Source organism: Columba livia, chromosome 15 (genome assembly GCF_036013475.1).
Source record: "Columba livia isolate bColLiv1 breed racing homer chromosome 15, bColLiv1.pat.W.v2, whole genome shotgun sequence".
NCBI lineage: Eukaryota > Metazoa > Chordata > Aves > Columbiformes > Columbidae > Columba > Columba livia.
Window position 1 is genome coordinate 12292757 of NC_088616.1, and position 20590 is coordinate 12313346.

A 20590-nucleotide genomic window follows, 5' to 3' on the forward strand; every position below is an offset into this window, starting at 1 on the left:
ATACATTCTAGATGTAATGGATTACCTTTAAGCTGTTTTAAACTCACTATAAACATCCGTGCTCAGACTGAACTTTTAAAGGCAAGACTCAAAGCCCACCATAATACAATTAATGCATTTTAATCCAAATAGAGGAAAACAACAGTAAATACAGTATTTCTGTGTATAATACTATCCATGCATTATATATGAAAGATTCTAGATTACATTTTTCTTCCAGACTTTGCACGGTTAGCACAGAGATTACTACTGGTAACCCGCTAATTTAAGAGCAACAGGGTAGCGTGTGCGATGGGCCATGCACTTTTGCCTGTCAATAAAAATACTGTTCTTTTTCACAGCTATATCTTTTTCTAAATCCATCCGTGTGTCTTCCAAGTTCCTCAGAGTCTGCTCAGATTCCATCAGTTTTTTCTTCAGGGCTGCAATGGACTCCGTTAGTTCTTCAACTTCACTGATCAAGCTGAACAGAATGACATTAAATAATAAAAAAATTAGCAGAAGCCAGTCTGTGTTAAAAGAGACATATGAACTGTATAAATAAAGGAAGGAATAAAGATCAACAGCTGTAGAATCATATAACAGGATCTGAGAGAGGTCCTGCACACTTGGTCAAAAGTAGAGTTCACTCTCACAGCTTCTCTACATGATTTAGGTAGTTCCAAGGATGTCTTTTGCCACTAAGCACAGTGGAACTACCCATCCTCATCTTCTCCCACTCTGTAGGAGACTTGTACTAAGAATTACAGGACAAAAATTGTTAAATAAGTCACCTGGTTTCACTGGATCAGCATTTTGTTAAGCCTGGTTTTGCTGTCTGTTCACTGGTATAAAACTCATGTATTAAAGATGATACTTGCACCAGACATTGGAAAACAGTCTTTAAAAGCATATAAGACTTCTAAAGAAGCAGCCGGACACCACTTTAAAAAACTCAGCAGACCATTTTAAAGGAAGGCCATCATTTCAGCTGGAAGTTCAGGAGGGTGAGGTGTCTCAGTGCAATCTGCCTGTAGAGCATTTGCTTCCAGGGAAATTGAGATCCCTGTGTGCTCTGCAAACTGAGTCACTAAACACAGAATAAGCCCAGAGATTAAACATGTGCCCATTCAGCAAAGGACTGGCATCTACGTGTCTTTAAATCCTGTTAAAGGCAATGTATATACTGAAAAGCTTGCACGTGGATGGTTTGCTGGATCAGGACCTGAAATGAGTGTGTCTGAGATGCTATAAAGCATTTGGATTAACTAAAACTTCTTCCTCACCGTATAAAGAGCAGCATATTGGCTTTGAACGGTGGGCTATGGGACACTGTGAGCCTGCAAAAGCTGATTCCCCACTTTTCCTAAGGGTAGGAAAATGCGAAGGAGGAGAATCAATTACAAAGCTTATAATGAGATCAAAACTGACAAATGTGACATTCAGACCTTTCATTTGAAAGGATTTGTTGACCTCCGGTTTCAAAATGGATTATTACTGAAAACCAAATGCCACGAGCCAAATGCTTCATAGTCCTGAGGACTTGTCTCAGACTGTGAGTTTGTGCAGCTCGTTTACATTTTCAGCACTTGATGCATAATTCACCAGCACACAAGTCCACCTTGTGGTGAGCTTCTGCTAACAGCAAGAGTTGCAAATGATCTATTTGCTGTCAGACTTTTTTGGATCATTTAAATCAAAAAGAAACCGCACAGTTCAGAGGTGAAAGCACAGAGACAATAGGCAGACTTGAGTCTATAGATTTTCTATTTGCCAATACATTGGGTTAAAATGACATTTTCCTCACAGTGATTTTGGTCAATGGAATTATTCCTGACTTTTATCAGAATCTAACCTAGTAATAAAAGCTAGAGACCAAGTGTTGCCAAAAAAAGTGCAAAAGCTGTCTAACCTCACTTCTGGATAGAATGGACACCTTGGAGGACTTGTTTAATAGTGTTTACCTGAGTTGTGCTTCATCTCTGCAGAGCTCTACGTTGGGCCTGAAAGACCTGTCATACAGCCTCGTTTGAGCAACTTTCATTGGGGCTTCCTTGTCTTTGATGGCTTGTTTGAGAGCAGCGATGTTTGCTTCCTGAGCTCCAATCTCCCGAAGGACCTAAAGATGATGTCCAAGAAAAAGAACCATCTAATAAAAAATGCACATTGTGCATGCTGTACATCTGTTCGTGGTCCTAGTGAGGCAGTTATAGGTTTGACCTCCTATTTGGCCAGAATATAGAAGAAACAGAAGCACAGAAATAGAAATACTCTTATCAGGTACCAAGCTGACACAAAACTGTGTTCTGTAGCTGACATGGACTAAGATATTTTTCCTAGAGTCTCAAACGAGACTGTCACACCTGTAGCCAGCATTTCAAGAGGAACACTTACATTTTTCAAATGATACTCTAGCTTGTGTTTTGTATCCTCCAGCTCCTCGCAGCGTTTGGCAAAAGCCTCGTTAACAGTATCACATTGCCTCCTCAGGTCCTCGGATACGTCATGAAGGATATTGTCAATCAAGACACGAAGATTGCCGGAAGCCAGTTTTTCTCGTTCTGCCCTATAGATGTTGTCATGAGTGAACTTGGCCCATGTCTCCGGTGTTGAGGCACTGGAAGAAGAGGTGAAAGGTATATTAATACAAATAGGAACCTTGCGCTTTTGTTCAAGTTGCACTTAAGAGGACAATCTGAAGCTGGTTCTCACCCTACAGAAATGTTGTCCACCGCTATTTGTTTTTGCTGTTGCATGCAGTCTAGACTTACCATGAAGGAAGAAGACTGATCTTTTATAAAATTAACAGACTCTCATTCATCTTTTGGCTTCTGGGGGAAGTAATACATAACAAAAAATTCATACAAAGTCCTTCCATTTGTAGCTAGTACTACTAAGGCAAAAAAGTATACTTATACTTTTTTGTGCAAGCACAAGCAGTTAAGTCACCAGTAAATAAACAGATTAATATATTCAAGCTTTACAGTATGTGTCTACTTTGAAACAAGAAGAAACATGATCTCTGGTTATACTTTGCTATGTATACTGGCTATACTTTGCAGTTAGCAATAGGACAAGGGGGCATGGGCTTAAACTTTGCCAGGGGAAATTTAGGCTGGATATTAGAAAGAAATTCTTTACAGAGAGAGTGGTCAGGCATTGGAATGGCTGCCCAGGGAGGTGGTGGACTCGCCGTCCCTGGAGGTTTTTAAACTGAGATTGGCCATGGCACTTAGTGCCATGATCTAGTAAACGGACTAGAGTTGGACCAAGGGTTGGACTCGATGATCTCTGAGGTCTTTTCCAACCCAGTTGATTCTGTGATTCTGTGATGTTGAGCAGCAGAAGGAACTACATAGGACTTGGGACACTGTGTCACATGAAAACTGCCTGAAAGGAGAGGGGGAAGCAGCAAAATTTATTGTAATAGTCATCCCCTCTGTTTGGAAGCAGCACATGCCTTTCCCAAAAGAATGGCATGCCTGCTGGTGTCAAGCCGTGAGTCTCAATGGGATTCAGATTAGGCTTTAAAAGTATAAAGCGAATTATTTTTGAGAAAAACTTCCACAAACTCAGTCTGCATTTAGTGGACCAGCTTTGCCTTGAGCAGCGTGCCATGCTGAGAGGGTTGCACCACCTTTACTAACCAGGCAGCTGTTTTAAAGTTAACATTGTATGTCCAAAGCAGCAGCAACTACATCTTTAATTCAGCTTTCACTGACACAAAGGATGTATTTTATCTTATCAGGGTTACTTGTGGAGGATAATGACAGTAACTGCTCACCTCTCTTCGAACTTCACTGAGTTAGGATGGAACTGGACGTTGGTGCTCTGGTTATTGTATCTTCCACATTTATCGTCAATGTTGTACGTTTCAACCTTGTCTGACCAGTCCCTCTCACAAATCTCTTTGTGATCTCGATTTAATCTGAAAAATCATTGTGAGTGGAAAAAAATACAATTAACAAGATCATCACAAACATTTGTGAAGCTGGGCCCTGAGCTTTTGTCTTTCAAAGAACAATGAGAACAGAAACTTTCATTTTCGTCTTGGAAATCCTAACAAAACACTCTCACAACTATCTGCTATACAGGCAAGAAGCCTGATGTGTTGCCCACTACCCTAGACCTGAGTCACATAATCACCAAATGAACTAGAGCGACTTCAGATTACCAAAGACAGTGGATCCTTATCGACTGTTAACACCAGATGTCACTCTCACCTAAGGAATTAAAAAGATTGCGCTGGCAGATAATAGTACTAAAACGATCTTACAAGAGTTATAAAAAACGAAGCCTAAACTCAGATTATTCTCATACTCTAACTGATATAACAGAACTACTTTAAATTATTTTGTGTCTATAGGCACAATAGAATAGAACAATAGTAGAATAGCACAAATTGGACAGGATTTTAAAATAACCAACCAACCCACCCACAACTAAAATGCCAAGATTTCCCCCAGTTAACTCCTTCATATTGAGGCACTCTATTGAAAATTCTGATGTTTCATTGCTGAGTACCTCTTCTCAGGTTTAAAGGCAGTTCATGTGGCTCCACTGGGCATTGTACCCTTATATATCAGGAATAAATAAATTAGCTACTAAGGTATCATGAAAAACATCTTACTGCATCTGGTTGCGAGCTTGCATCAAAGTTCTCTTCAAAAGCTCCTGGATATTTCTGATAAGCTCAGCTTCCTAGATAAAAACAGTGAGACTTCTGGGATATCTAGAACAGATTTACATCATGTCATGTCATGTCATGTCATGTCATGTCATGTCATGTCATGTCATGTCGGGTAGTCCATCTCCATATAAATAAACAGACAATCTCCTGTGACGTGCACAATTTTAAACGAGAAAAGCCTTCCTTTAGCAATTAAGGTCTCTCACATGGAAGAAGCGAAATAGCACAAAAATAAAGAATTCCCTTGTCAAATGACCTAAACTAAAATTTCAAAATTGATTCCCTGTTGAGGAGATATGCATTCAAATATGACATTTAAAACTGAAGATAAAGTTCTCATAACTAATGGCAGTCAAAGATGAGTTAGAGTGAATGAGCAGGCACAAATGACAATGAATTTTCAACATTTACCTACTAAATGATTTCTCTTAGCTTTTAAAACAGGTAAAAGACGGGTTGGATGGCTGGGGGGAGCTGTGGCACGAGGCTCAAGATGACGATCAAGGACTCTCGGTCCCACCGGACCGATGGACATCGTGGTACAACCTGCGGAGCCCACCCAGACTTTGTGATTTCAACCACAAAAATGTGGGTGATTCCACATTAAAATCCTGGATTTTACCAGGTGGCCCAATGGGTGATCTTTATTTAGTCTGTGCACAGAATTGTGCTGGCAATTCATTTTATGGCCAAATCCACATTAAGAGAGTAAAAGCAGGATAAAGAGTTTTACTCGCCAGCAGCTTTGCTGGTTCACAGGATAACAGAAACTTAGATTTGCATTTCTTCAGTTCATTATAGGACTCGGTGGATAAAATGTCCTTTTTTTCGCCTGATTTTTCCTATATATGTCTTCATGTGCTATTAAAATGAAATACTGTCAAATTTGAAGTGATCTTGGCTTCTTTTCAGCTGTCTTCTCTACGTTTAATACTAATAATAAACTTCTGTTATTATAAATGGTTGTCAATCAACAGGGAGAGAATATTTTACAGTTTAGCGTGCCATTGATTTTATTACAGTATTCAATGTTTATGATGCAAAAGTTGGACTTTCCTCAAATCTAGTGATAAAACCATCCTGGCTCATGACTTTGTAAGTGTCTAATTAATGGTGCAAAGAAAACATTTAAGAGCAGATGCTTGTGCCTTCCGTGAATTTACAAATTCGGGGTGTTTTTTTTGCAGTCTTTTTACACTCGTGACTTGCAGATGTCAGTGATGTCTAAATACAGCACCCAGGGCCAGGATAACGCAGCGAGGGAGCAGCTGATTTCTAACTTCCCTCAATTACAAATCCATCCATCCATCAGCAACAACGTGATACCAGATGTCCCACACACCAGCACCGCAAACAAAAGCAAATCAAGACTATGAGTCAAATACAGTTCTAAGTGTAAAAAAAGGCATAAATGGAAGTACATCGGCTGGTGCCCAGTCATATCTGGGCATTAATGAATCTGGACACGAGAAAATAACCTTGAAATGCAGAATATATGCAGCTGAAACATGATTTATTGGCAGTTTACCACCATGTGGCAAGTCCTTTGCTTGGGCTTGTGTTTTCAGTATTAAATGTGTGCACATAAACCTACTGAATTATCATTAAACTGGTGCAGAGGGGATTCAGAGGAGATGTCATATGGGGTATGAAAGTCAAAAACCTCATACAAAACAGATGCATGTACTGCTTTTAATGAATTCAGCTATTTCCAGTGCAGCAGCACAAAGAAATAACATTATTCTCTTTAAGAGATTTTTCTTGGTTTTAGTCATCAAATAATCTTCTACATTGAAAAACAATTGTGACTTTCTGTTTCTTTTTCTTAACTAGAACTTCATTAAGAAAAGATGAATATGCTGTTGAGTCAATGAATTTCCGAGTAACAGCTGATTTTACTGTGCACATGAGGAGCTTTCACTTCAATACCCTCATCCCAGCTGTGGCTATTTAGTGGTGGGACATATCACAACAGGTGATTTAAATAAGACACCATGCTGCAAAGCAAATGGCTTGGAACCAAAACTCCCTAAAAGAAATAGATGGTGTGCCAAAAAATAGGAAAACCCCAAATCTTATTGGGGTGCATAAAACCTTCACCAGAAAGAGTTCCTTTTTCTTTGTGAGTCATCTGAAGTGATTCCTACTGAACAGATAATAAAAGTACAATTACATGCAGAGATTCCAAACTGCTTGTATACATGGATTCGATGTTGTCTTTCTAAATGTCATCTGCCAAGGGGCTGCTGAAAGGTGGTTATTTCAGCTCTGGGAACAGGGAAATGTGCAGAAAGCTGAGAGCTGGTAGGAGAGGAAGAATTTCAAAGGAAGGAAAATGCCCTAGAATATCAATTAACTGTGTAATTAAAACTGCAAGGAAAGGAATGTCTGTTTCCTCACATAACTGACTTTTGGAAAGAATTTATTCCCTCAGTTTTTGCATAGTAAGAAAACAAATTGCTCCTGATGTCCCTTGCATTACCATTTGTTAAGAGAGTTAAGAGTAGAAAGTGACTGGACAAGGAAGCGACATTCAGAAATAGCATGTCAGTACTTAGTGATAAAATTTGCATAGCTGCTCCAAATAAGCAAATGCTGTAACACGGAACTACCAGTGAACCGGGCCATTAATGTGGAAATCTGCGCAGTGAACAGTCTGAATTCATGGAAGAGCAGCTCTAAGTGTCAAGAATTATTAGTCACTTTTGGAAAGAGGAAGAAATACAATAGAAATACAATACATCTGATTTCTTGCAGTGGAAGAGGTGCAGAGCATAGCTGCAGCTTAAAGAGACAGCAAAGCCACGTTTTAACATCTATTTGCAAACTTTCGTGCCATAAAATCTATTCCTCTGTGAAAATGGGAAGGATCTCCTCAGATACTATGCACTCCTCTCCCTTCTGCGCTGCAAAGGTCATTGGCATGGCAACAAAATCTTCATTTCTCAAGGGTCCATCTGCTGCCGGCACACAGGCCTCATCTGAACCCACATCATTCTTTTTTGCTGACATCCCACTTGGCTGTTGACAGTCTGTCGTCACGAGCAGACAATCACAATTTCAGGTGAAGAATTAGCAGCAGCAGCAGATGGACTTCTGAGCAATGAACAAACTATTATCTGATATCAGGAGGAAAGAAATACAGGAGAGAAATCCTGCCAGAAAATGTTTTTTTTGGGATAAATCTTGCTTTTCACAGACTTCTCTAAAACATCAGCAGCTGGTGAATTTTTTTTTCTGTAATCTGAATCTTGTAACAATTCACACACTGAAATATCCTATATACCACCTCTCACATTTATGTTTTTCACTACAACAACCTCTTCAGTATTGATTGCAATTCACCAACTGTATACAATTCCCATTAAAATATTGCTAAGTACTATCATGCCATCAACTCTGTAGGTCTCTTCAATATTTTTCTAACAACAAATATTAATCATCTGGTTTAATCAGTAGCTCATCATGAATCAACTTGCACAGTATATTGGATTCTGCAGGCAAATAATCATTAATCTGTTTGTGGGACACTAGAATATGTATCATTCCAGAATGAAAAATGACCAAGAATTTGTTCTCTGTAACATGTGCAGCCACAATAATTACATCAGCTTTGAAGGCAGCCCACATGCAGTGCTGGATCTCAGCAACAGATAACAAAGTGTCCGCTGGAGCAAAGAGTCCTCTACGGGAGGAAAAGGATCAAGCAAATCTCAGGAGAGTCTCAGGTTTGTTGGAACCAGCCTGTCAGAAACACCACCTGTCTGTGTCACCCAACTACATTGTACAGTTTGGGGACATCTGTGCTGCTGTCCTGCAGAACGTTTAAAGTGACGGTTTGTGTTGAGACACCGTAGTTCAGCGTTAGATCATCACCTTGTAATGAACCTTGGCAAGACTACGGCATCAGACTCAGCAGTCAAAGGCAATGGCAGAAACTGTGACATTTGGACAGCCTGAGCATGGAAATGGGCAAGGAGCACTTTACTGGTCCTGAACAGTTTGCTCATGTACTGCATTTTTAAAGTGTAACCTGCAGAGATGAGGGGACTTCAATCCAACTGGAGGCTAGGAGCTGTTTAATGACAGAATAGGATGCCCACCTTAGTTCAGGAAACCTCTGTTGTCATTTTGTTTGGATCTGGTCTAAAAGAGAGGATCTAGTCTCCTCCAGTCACACTCACATGATTTTAAACAGTTTTTACACAGAAGAAGGATTTTAAACAATCCTTCTTAAACCTAAGAGTGACAGAGAGAGTCCAGGCTGCCAGGAAGGGGCATTAGGCCAGAACATTCCTTCATGAGCTTCAGTTATCACCTGCTGACCAAGCTGCTCACTCATTTAGAGGCCAGAAACAGGCCGCCCAGAGAGGCTGTGGAGTCTCCTCTGGAGACATTCAAAACCCGCCTGGACACATTCCTGTGTGACCTGCTCTGGCGACCCTGCTTTAGCAGGTACGTTGGATTGGGTGATCTCCAGAGGTCCCTTCCAACCCCAGCCACTGTGATTCTGTGATCCCAATGTCCTGCTCACCTTCAGCAACTCTCTCTCCACCTCATCATTGACCAGGTCTGGGGGTTGCCTCCTCTCCCGACACTGCAGGTTATCAGTGGCAATGGCATGGGGCACTTCGGTGGCATCCAGCGCTCTTTCCAGCCGCAGTTTCTGGGCTGCCAGCAGGTTGGTTTCAGCATCGAGGTCCTCAATCTCCTTCTGGAGCTCAGACTTCCAGAAGTGTGTGTTTTGCAGGCGGTGGCCCAGGGCGGTCGTGGAGTCCTGCTGGGCACACTGGGCACGCTGGGCAGTGTACTCGGCCAGGTCCTTGGCCTCGGCCCGGTCGTGCTCCCCCTGCTTGCAGCCAGCGAAGGCCTTGTGGTACATGTCATAGTTACTCTGGTGCCACTCGCCGGGAAGGTACTTGGCGGTGCGGAAGCCTGCAGTGGCCAGACCACTGGAGGAGTAGGCGCCTGTGTTTAGGGCCACCTCGGACAACTTCATGGGCAGGTCGGAGGCCGGTACCGACTGCGGCGCCGGCTCCTTGGTCATGAGGACCCCGGGCTGCGCCATGCCGGCGGCGGGGCCTCCCGCAGGGCTTGCCCTGCGTCCCCTTAGGCCGCGCCGCGTCCTTCCGTCGCCGGGGCAACAGCAGCAGCCAATGAGGAGGCGGGTCCCCCACTGCGAAGGGAAACCCGAGGCGGAACAGCCCGCCCCTCGTTACCTCACAGCGATAAGCACCAATCAGAGCGCGGATCCGCTTCGAGAGCTCGTTGGATAGGGGAAGCCGGATGCCTGCACCCGCTTCCAAGCTGCTTGTTGCCATGGCGACGGGGACACCCAATTGGGAAGGAGCCGGGGACGCGGGTGGTGTCATGGCCGCCACGGGGCGGGAGCCGCCGCCGCCCTCGGGCCCGGGACGGGCGGGTTTCCTGAGGCAGGACTTGCTGCACGATGTAACGTTTGTAATTCCTACGTGCGTGTGGCCCGAACAAAGATGCGTTGAAGTGTTCACATCGCGTTCTGGCCCCTTTGTGCGGAGGAACTGCCCTTTTCCAGCCGCCGTGTGTGTGCAGTGGTGCTTCCTCCTGTTCGTTTGGAAACACGAGAGGATCCTGACAGGATTTGAGCCCCATTCCTGCCCAGCGACCGTGGAGGTGACGGAGGGCCCTGCGAGCCACCAGGCCCAGCAAACCCCTTGGGTAGTGGGAGGCCCCAGGGCCCAGTGCAAGGCCTGTGGCCTCTGCTGCGTTTAAGCCATTCAATTTAATACGTTTTTGCACCTCATTCGATTTTTCCACCCATTGTCCATTCTTAAAGACAATTGCTGTGACTCATGACTTGTCGTGGAGGGGACACATGTGAAATCCAGCTGCTGTGGCATCCCCTGTTTAACTTTCATCTGGGGGAACACGGCTTATGCTTGAATTACATGGAATTTTTTGGGGTTGTCATCCCCGTGTAACAAGGAAAGGAAACAAAAGGAGAGGCTGGGAGGCAGAGGCGCCTCTTCTCAGCCCTCGGAGGAAGGATGGAAGGTGCTGGAAGCATGGCGACAATAGAGGGCACTCTCGTCATTGCACTTGAACAGATCTTCTGTCTTCGATGTCATTTTGATTTAGAAAATAAAAAGGAAGTAGGAGCCACATGCACCGCAGCCTGCCCAGTGTCATCCCAGCTCATCGGCTCTTTGGGTGTCAAAGGGAGCGGTGCCTGAGCTGCACCAAGGTGTGCACAGCGCTGACACACACACCACCCTGTCTGGGCTGTGCAAACTTCTGCAGAAGACGCTTTGCTTTCTGAGAGTTTGCTCTAAACCCACAGAAAGTCAATGGCCGTTTTTCCAATGGGGTCTTGCTCTCTGTAGGAAGATCAAGTGCCTGACCCTGCCTGAGAGGCTGCATGTGGAAGATGCGTTGTGCGTGGGCTGCAGCTGCTGCCCGCCGGCCCTGGGCCACCGTTGGCAGCATGTGCCCAGCAAAAGCTCCTTCCACAGAGACAGTGTTGAAAAAGGACATTCAGTCCCAGCAGAGGTAAGAAATCCTTCATCTTCCCTTTTGCATATGTTACAATTGGCCCTCCAGTAAACTGGCAACAGTCAGTGATCACTTTGCACTGCTGAAGTCACTGGATTGACACCCTTTGCTTTCCTTTTGCACTTCAATTCTGTTCCTCTCCTTTTTCATGCATCTTTCCTCTAACTGTCCTGTCTGTTCCTTTCCTTACATTACCCCCAACCTGTATCTTTCTTTTTCTTTCCTCTGCTTTGTGGCCTTCTCTGCATGATGATCTATGCAAATTTTGCATTTTTAAAGTGCAATAAGTCTACAGGAAAAGCCCTGCTGAGCTATTCAGAGTGAAAGTCCTTAGTATGGAAAATACCTTTTTTGGAAATAAGGGCAGTAATAATTTGCTATTAAGTAGCGTTTTTCTCTGAAGGTTTCAAAAGAGCTTTTGCTCGTGGCATCTTCTCACAGCCCATTCAGTGTCAGTTTTGAAGGTGAGTCAGTTAGGGCCAGGATGGGATGTGGCTGAGGTTGCAAACTTAGCACCTCAGTTCTAGGCCCTAAATGTGACTAGTAAATTATTATCTTCTCCAATATGGAAACACTGCACAGGGGGGAAAAAAAAAAGTAAATTACTCCTGATTCAGTGTAAGGATTACCAGTTTTATGGTTGTTATCCCAACTGGTCAGTGTTTCCAAGGAGCAGACAGATTTTGGAGGGTATTTTCATCAGGCTGTTTTTTTTTTGCCAGTCTAAGCCTGCTTTCTAGTGCAGGTGCATCATGTTCTAACAGGCTGCATATCCCACTGTTACAAGAAATAAAAGCAAAACCTATTGGCACCCGGAAAACCCAGGAGTTCCCTTCATCATCCAGGGCAGACCCAGGGACCCTGTGTTTCAGAGCCATCTGACAGCCAAGTGATTCAAGTGATTTAATATGCCACTGTAACGTATGAATTATTTACAGCTGTTCAAGACGTTCCCAGAGCACAAGATGACAAAACATACTGGAAGAAAAGAACAGAAATGTTTTACAGCTCAGATCTTTTGACATGTGATAGACTGAGATTTCTGGTCGTTCGAATCCTTTTTACAAGAAACTGGTTCCCTTTCCCACAGCAAATGCTCCTGTTTATGGCAGGTGCCCTGTGAGATTTTTGGCCTGCTGCTTCTGCTGCATTTTCCCTTCTTTCTTTTGCTCAATTTTTTCAATTAGCACAAGTGGCCAAGGCAATGTTGTCACCTGGATCCACTCTTCATGTTTGTACCTCATTCCTTCCATGAGTACCACAGGTCCTGCGCCTGGAGAAGAGCAAGGTTTCCTCTCACACCCCAGCAGCTGGGACATTCATGTCTTGTCCACAGCACAGACTTCTTCCAAAGAAGGTCTGCGTCCTTTAACATATTCCTTCTCCTTTTAATCTTAATCAAAAGCCTGAAAATGTGACCCACTTCTACCCAAATATCCCTCCAAGCAGAGGCCAACACATGATACAGTATTCTGCAAATTTGCTTTTCAAACTGTGTTGGTGCTTTGGGGGGCTGCCCATGGGGCCCTGCTGGAGGAAGGAACCCAACTTATTTTATTGTTCTAAGCTTAACAAGATCTCAGCACAGAGCAGCTATATCATGACCATTTTCTTGGAATTAATAAGCGTAAGTATTAATTAAATGCTGTCCCGTCAGCAGAGAAATCAGAAACATGACCAACAAGACCACTTAATGTGTATTTTCTTGGAAGAAGGAGCTTTGTTCTCATGTTTAATATAGGGAAACTTTGCTAAGAATGGAGAGCACACCATAAACCTTCTGGTACAAAGAAATATACTGCAAAAAGGCTACAGACTGATCCCCTGCCATAAATATAATTTACTACCATTCCCCTCCCAGCTCTGTCCCAATTTCCATGGAGAAAATATCTGGATGTACTGGCTGACAGGGGGATGTGGTGCCTCTGCATCAAAAGCAGTGCAGTTGCTTTTCATATCTCTGTGCTGAAGTGCCAAAGATGTTTCCTCCCTTTCAACTACCGTGGTGGGGTGGGCAGAAAGAGCTGAAGCGCTTTCTGGGGGGCTGGCCTGGCTACGAGGCTTTCAAGGGCTCACTGCTAACAAATAAGCGGCCATGCACAAAGGGGAGCAATCAGCACCACACTCAGGAAACAGCATCTAGTATTTAACTGTAATTCAGCATTTTGCGATGAAAGGGAAAAAAAAATAGCTGAAATAGCGTGGTAGGACATTAAAGTTTATATGGTGCTTTAGAGGGGCATTGGTCTGAGCTGCCCATTCTCGGGACAGACTTGCTTTAAAAATTGATCTCCCTTTTTTTGTTCTCAGTGGACATTCTCATGAGGAGCTGTCTGTGAGGCAGCCAAGGGTTGTTTTCACTGCATTTCAGATCCCAAACCCCCGTTCTGCTGTTTGAACGACTCCCATCACATACAAATTCACACCAATGACCTGAACTGGTGCGTTGTTTTACACCCAAGAAACACTGCCTCTGAGGCTCCTGATCTGCTTTTCTTACCTCTGTGAACCAGGCAGGTATTCACAAAACCTGTTCCATTCATGTAGTTCTGCCATGTGTGCTGCTGTTTGAATGATCCCGTTTCTTGAGTCATTTAATAGCCCTCCAAGCTGTGAGTCTGCCTGAAATGCAGCTTCTAACCCAAACTCTGACCAAAGAGAAAAACGTGCTGGTGAACACTGGCCAAGTCCAAATCATTAACGATGCAAAAACTAAATGCCAGGTTCTTAAATCTCACAGCTTTTATATCTTCGCTTGCCTCACCTGAGTGCAGCACCTGGTTCTCCATGTCCACACCAACCAGGACAAGAAATCCCGGACTCGCACTGGGCTGGGGCAGTGGGAGGACATGAGATGAACCCTGGATTTCCCAGCCCGTACAGCATTGCCGGGAACACGCTGCTTCAGAAAATCCCTCTGCTTGAAACGGCAGTGACCCACTTGTTAGGATTTGGCTCAGTTTTCCTGAGAGTGGAACATTGATTTTCTTTATTTAATATAGCATCATTATACTTTTTATCTGCTGGCTGCATACCCCTGGTGATGAGTGCCTGGGCAGGGTGATGGATAGAAAACACAGTGCATTCATCTAGATGATAGATAGGGAAAAAATGTGGTGAATTAGTTCAGAGGAGAGAAAATGCAGTCAATTATTCTACATAAGGCAGCGTCTGGTACTCACAATCCCTGCCTGAGAGCGACAGAACACATGAATAAAAAGATTAAAGAGTTCAGAAGTGAAATTTTTGTTTTAGTATCAACATATGGGCAAAATGTTACATTTCAGCTTAAGAAATAAACATACGCTAGCCTCGGGAGCACTGATGTTCTGCAAAAGACTGAGAGCAAAGGTTATCTAAGAACACAGGCATTGTTTTTACATTGTCTCATATCACAGAGATGAGAAATGTCTCTGCTGTTTTGAATCTAAACACCCCCTCCTAGAATTTGATAGATTCAGATAACATTAATTATTTGTGGCAGTATTAGCATTTCTTTTTAAAAAGCAGTTATTTCACAAACAAAGCATAAATTGAGCCATTTCAGCATGGATGAAAACACCCTTTAAAGCTTCATTTCCAGCCTGGTATCTCAGAGGCGGACTGTGTTTGATGAGATCCTTCCAGCGGGTGAGATTGGTGTGAGTGACAACTATCTGTGCCAGATCCACGCTGTGGTTATTTGCATTTTCCACCAGCTCTGAGGGTTTGCACTTTCTCCTTCCTGAAATCCATCTTGATGGGAAAGCATTAGACAAATCACTATAATTTTAGTGCAAGGACTGGAGGCTTTTCAGAAGGTCAGGGTCTCCGTGCCGACAGGTTTGACTAAAACCAGACATGGGTAAAAATACCAGAGTTGGATGGTGAGCAGCGACTCTGGGCCAAAAGAGAGTGGGACAGCAAGTAGAAATTGTCACCTCCTCAACCACCAGACCTGTCCTTCTTCCTGGCGGTGATGGTCCAGGACCGTGTGGCAATGAGAAAAGTGAGGACGGGGATGTCAAACTGACAATGCGCATCACGGAGACACTCGGAGGTTGAGGATAATTAGCTAAAATCTCTGTTTTTCTCTCTCCCTCCCCAATCAGAGCTGTCATATCACCCACAGCAGCACGTGGCTGATTCGCAGCTGTCGGGATCTGCTTCTCTCCCATTGCACCAGGTTGGTCAATAGGGACGTTCAGTGGCAGTGTTGGTCCACAGCTGCGTTGTGGTGGGACTTGTCTTGGCGAGGAGCTGCCCGTGTGCGCTGCTGGGCAGAGGGACTGGAAGGAGGAGCTCTCAAAAGTGTCTTGTCAGGGTCTGGCTTGGCAAAACAGGCACCAAGCTGCTGAAACAAAACCAGTACTGTCCTTACCCAGTACTGCCCAGTCCCTTCGCGCTGCTGGCAGCTACTCGGACAAGCATGGGCAGAGATGGCTCTTGCATTATTTAAAAAGAGAAAGCAGTCTGGTTGTTCAGACCTTCACTGGAATAAACTGGTTTAGTTCCAGTACATAAATTAAATTACACTGATGCTTATGAGCAGAAAATTTGATCTCGTGCTTATAGGAACACAAGAGACTTTCTCTTTAAAAAACTTGCAACTACTTAGCTGTTTTCTTTTGATATACTTTTGTCTTATTAGATTCCCTTGTGCTCATCCGAACGTCATCTTAACGTCTATTTTTGGATCACGTCTTCCTTCCAAATCAAACACCTGGCATGTGAGCGTGGGTCCCACTGGTAAGTGTGTGGGTATGGCAGCGCAGCACTGCATCGTGATTAAGTCTTTGGAGTCTGTTGAGTCTCCTTCACCAAATTGCCTTCTCACATGAAGGATGCGGTGCTCTGTCCCCTACACCTGCCTGAATGATGAGTCACCCACATTTATTTTTGCTTTCCAACAATTGCTATCAGTCAGGGAAGTGTGTCCTGCGATTCTTCAAAATTAGAATCTGTATTTGGTTTCACCAAGCTCTTCTGCAGAAATCAAGTCTTGGGCTGTCTTTTTAGTGATTTTTTCCTCTTTTTCTAATTTATTCTGCTTAACGGAGCCACGTGGTGATAATCAGACAGTCTACTGCTGACCTTACAGAGTTCAGCAGCCATCTGTTTAAAACGGAGATGTAAAGAATTTCCAGAGAAGCCTTTTATTATTTTCTTGGTTCAAGAGAATAACAGGAGGAGTCCTCAGCATGGACAGCAGTTTAACAGCGCTAACAAATTCCACAGCTAACAGGAAAACAGTCAATGTATCACCCAAGGCCGCTGCTTTCTCTGCATGGAGCCTGGAGGTTTGCTGCGGTTTGGAACGATGGGCCATCAGTTTGAGTTAGCTTCATTTTCCCAGTTTTTTTCCAACTTTGTAGTTGAAAACAAAGTCTCCCCTTCAGCTTCGTTCTGTTTCTGCAGCCAAAATGTACATCTGCATGCAGAGCAGAAAGTGGGGATTTTGTTTGAACAAGCTCAGGCCTGTTTAGGATTTTGTCTGGTACAAACCAGGCCTTTGATCCTGCTCGGAGATGTCCTGGGAAGATCCTGGTTCTGGCACAAAGCCCCATCAGAACCATCCACGCTCCTCATGGGCTCCATGCAGCCATCCGGTGCCTGAGATTTTTGACGGATGGCTGGAGTCTGTCAACATCGTGAGATACATTAAGATAAATTGTGGGTAAATATTTGTATAAATTAGCTGAGGACTTTGTATTTTAACTAAATAATTTCCACCTTGGGCATTTCTGTGTTTCCTTCAGAGGAGAGCGTGGTCATCTCCTCGGCTGGTCCACACTCTGATCCTGGTGGGCTCCAACAGTAAAACTATGCCAGGTAAAATGGTTAAGGAGGTGATGCTAAAGGCTTAGTTGTTGTTCTCAGCATGATTGAACCTGGTATTAATCATCTGTTGGTAAATAAGGAGTGTTCCTCATCCATTGCATCAGTACTTAAGAGAAATTCACTGAAGGCCCAGTGATGGTGTTCAGTTTTACTCCATAATGGGAGAATATTTTAAAAAGTGAAGCTACTGCGGGTTTTTTTGTTGTTTTATTTCAAGATATAAAATGTGCAGATATGTAAAAAGTATAAGAGCCTGAGCCTAATGGTCTTCACAAATATAAGTAGAAAAATGTTTTATTTCCTTCTTAAAGCTGAGCTGAGCTTGCACGCCATGCTGTTCATGTTGTATTCAAACTGGGGAATGAAGAATAAAAATCTTCAAAAGCAGTGACTTGGGTAGGTGCTCATTTCAGCACACGATAGTCTTGGAAAGGTGTTCCCATTGCAGAGCTGGAGCATTTGTCATGAAAAGCACTCCTAAAGCAGCCCCTGCTCCCCGTGGGGCAAACCAGTTTGTGTCCTGGCCTTTCCAAGAACCCCCAGTTCCTGCATGGGCGGCAGGGATGGGCACTGCAGTGTTAAACCATGGGAAAGTCGTCTGGGGAGGTCGTGAAAGCTTCAGTTTGGACTTGATACGTGGGTTTTTAAGTCGTGAAGATGTTGGGACAGGGCTGCCCTTGGACAGGTGAGCGAGGCAGGAGAGCTCAAGCCGGATTTCATTACTGGAGGCAGAACCACTCTTGTGGGTTTGTATCTTTGAGATCTGCTGCCAGAGTCTGGCCATGTTGCTGCTTTCCATATCGCTGGCAGTGATAATCAAAAGCACAATACTCTGAATTTCACTTCGTACCGGGGAATTAGTCAGCAGGAGAGAAAGCTGATAATCTGTGCCATGCAGGTTCTCTCCTTGCGGTGAGTCACTTGGAAATGGGTTTTACTGAGCTGCTGCACTTTGCTGAGACGTTATTCCTATCAGAAGGGTTCAGCACTCGAAGGCTGTGTGAACGGGCAGCTCTGAGCAGGGGGAGCCGAGCCAGGTGACAGCGAGCGAGAATGTGGCTCAGGCTGTGGTAGCGAGGATGCGGTGGGGACAATGGCACTAAATATTTGCACAAATAATCTCATCTTCAAGTTATGGTCAATGCTTTTTCCAGAATTCAAGTTTCAGACTGTCTAATCAAACAGCAGTTCCGCGCAGTTCAACCCTTCCAGCTCTTTATTTCTCTTTTTCCGAAAAAGACTGAAGCCACATAACATTTCCAACTATGGAGGATGAAGCCCTGAAATCTCAGGAGAAGTGGTCCCAGGCAAAGAGATGAGTGATGAGGAGTTAGAAATTAAAAGCCTGAGTGTGAATATGAAGAGGGATCTGAAAGTCATTTACTGTAATATATAGAAAAACCCACAAACCAGGTTTCTTTTTAGGAAGCTGAGAATTACTGATCTGTTACTTCAGTGTGTGTTTCACTTGCTAGGAGGTATTTACTGTGGAAATTCACAGGGATATGGCAGAACTTTCACAGTCACTAAGTGGAAGAGCTTTAATGAAAATGACATTCGTGTCAGGTTTTGACTGATCAGCACTAGAAGCTTCTTTTTCTTACCTGTTTTTTGTGGGTGACTGGTTATATTTGGGTGGCCAAGCTCCAGCTCCACCAGATCACTGTCTGGGAGGTGAGCAGGGGGGTTTCAATAGGCAGTTAAAACTGCTGTGTGCTTTGGGTTTAATGACAACTTCAAATATCTGGAGTGCATTTCTGTTCTAAGATTCTTCTGATCTCACTTATTGAGTTTCTCTTCATAAACTGCATGGAAAATGGAAAAGTAATGTCCTTGTCTTAGGAAGGAATTTATTCAAATTTGTAAGTTAGAGTAATATTCATAATATATATTGCTCTCTTCTTATTATTAACAAATCTGACATTAACAGATCTTCTGCAAAGCTATTAGTCATTGGTAAACATTTACATAGCAGCATCAGAGCATTTCGGCTTATTTCTTTTCTCATGAATCATTTGTTCATATTCTCTTCCTATTGTTGTTCTTGATGTCTGATCAGTCCCCTGAATTGCCAGCACTGTCTCTGCTCCCTGTTTCCTGGCTGACACCAGCAGTTGACTTTCTAGCACAGTGTTTTGGGTGATAAAACTTTGGTTCTGGAAGCTCTGAATGCAGGAGATGGTGAACATTTTCCATAACTTCCAGATACTTATGACAAAACATTAGTAATATAATGTTCCCTTAGGAAAGAGCAAACAAAAAGTGGTTTGTTTCCAGATCAGCTTATTCTCTCAGATGCTCTAAAGCAGGGGCAATGGGAAATGAAGATATTTCACAAATGCCTGGACCAAACTAATCCTAATTCTTTGGAGAAATGTGGGTGTATGTCTGCTGGGAAAAGTGAAAATTCACGTCAAGTACATTGGGTTCAGCAAAGCTCAAGGTCTCTTTTCAAACAACAAGTCACACGTAGATGAGCTAACTCAGGATGATGCTGTTTGCCTCTCCGTCCACCCAGGACACCCCGCCAGCTCCGTCCTGGAAAGCTGCTGTAGACAGCAGAGGAAAAGGACCCAAGACTTGGATTCTCTGGGGAGCCCCATGTGCTCCCCCGGATTTACAAATCCATCCAGACACACTGGGTTGTGTAGCCAGTGCGCAAGGTGAGGGCCAAGACAGCCCCCATACCAAGCTGGCCTCTGTAATTCGCTGGCCCTACATATTCCCCGGAATACATCTTATTTATCATACCTGGCTCGTTTCCTAGGACTGAGTCCAAAACTGCTTCTGATCTTGCCTGCTGGAGTATCAGTGTAAATACCGCGTGCTGTACGCCCTCCAAGAGCCGTCCCCGGCGAGTCGACTGTGGTTATCCCAGACAACAGCCTGATGTTAAGATCCCCCATTATCAATGGTTTGACTTTTAGAAAGCTGTCTACATAAACAAAGCCTGTTTAGCTTGTGATTGTGCCCTGGAGAGTGTCCTACAATCACTTTCATTTCCCCTTTTGCCTTCAAGTGAAGAGTCTGTCCTCACGATGAGAGCAGAGATGGAGAGCCACGGCTTGGATCTGCTCCCGGCACAGTTACTGCGCTGTTGTGTGGCCCTGGCCATGGCAGGGGGGGGCTGTTTTTCAGTCCATTTAACTAAATAATGAATATTCTGTCTGGAAATGGTTGAGAGAGCCTTTTGTCCCTACAGAAAAATGCGAAAGAACAACCCGATAAACGGTTATACAAGGGAAATTAAAATTTAATGGACTTTAATTGAAAAGCAAACAAAAAACAAACTTAAATTCTTAAGAAAATGTTTTACATGATTTTGCTAATTGATAATGGGCACCAGTATTTTTAGCTAGCCATCCATAAGACAAAGTCTGCTTTTTTTCTCTTTGTTCTTCTAAGAAAGTTACATTTGGTCAGCACCCTGCGCAAACTTTTGCTTCCAAGCTGCGTAACAGCAGAGATTTACATGAGAAAACATTCTGACAGACAACTTTTCTCTCTTCTTGAGTATATCAGTCTCTTCCATCTTTAACAAAGGACCAGTGCCTTTTAGAGTACATAGGT

The 20590-nt window shown here is 43.7% G+C and overlaps 1 protein-coding gene and 1 long non-coding RNA gene across 3 annotated transcripts in view; one reads left to right on the forward strand and one right to left on the reverse strand.

Annotated features, from left to right (window-relative positions):
- Positions 1-104: 104 nt before the first annotated feature.
- Positions 105-9823, reverse strand: TEKT4 (tektin 4). The gene is made up of 6 exons (XM_005504456.3): positions 9204-9823; positions 4610-4680; positions 3764-3907; positions 2374-2596; positions 1944-2098; positions 105-463 (listed from the first exon to the last, which is right to left on the reverse strand). The coding sequence occupies exons 1-6, from the start codon at positions 9735-9737 to the stop codon at positions 247-249; spliced, it is 1344 nt and encodes a 447-aa protein (XP_005504513.2). The 5' UTR covers positions 9738-9823; the 3' UTR covers positions 105-246.
- Positions 9824-10009: 186 nt separating this feature from the next.
- The window catches only part of LOC135575512 (uncharacterized), a 48307-nt gene continuing 37726 nt past the window's right edge, over positions 10010-20590 (forward strand). For both annotated transcript variants that reach the window (XR_010466384.1, XR_010466383.1), the window contains exons 1-2: positions 10010-11197; positions 15831-15928. This is a non-coding gene — a long non-coding RNA (uncharacterized LOC135575512). The remainder of the gene's footprint in view (positions 11198-15830; positions 15929-20590) is intronic.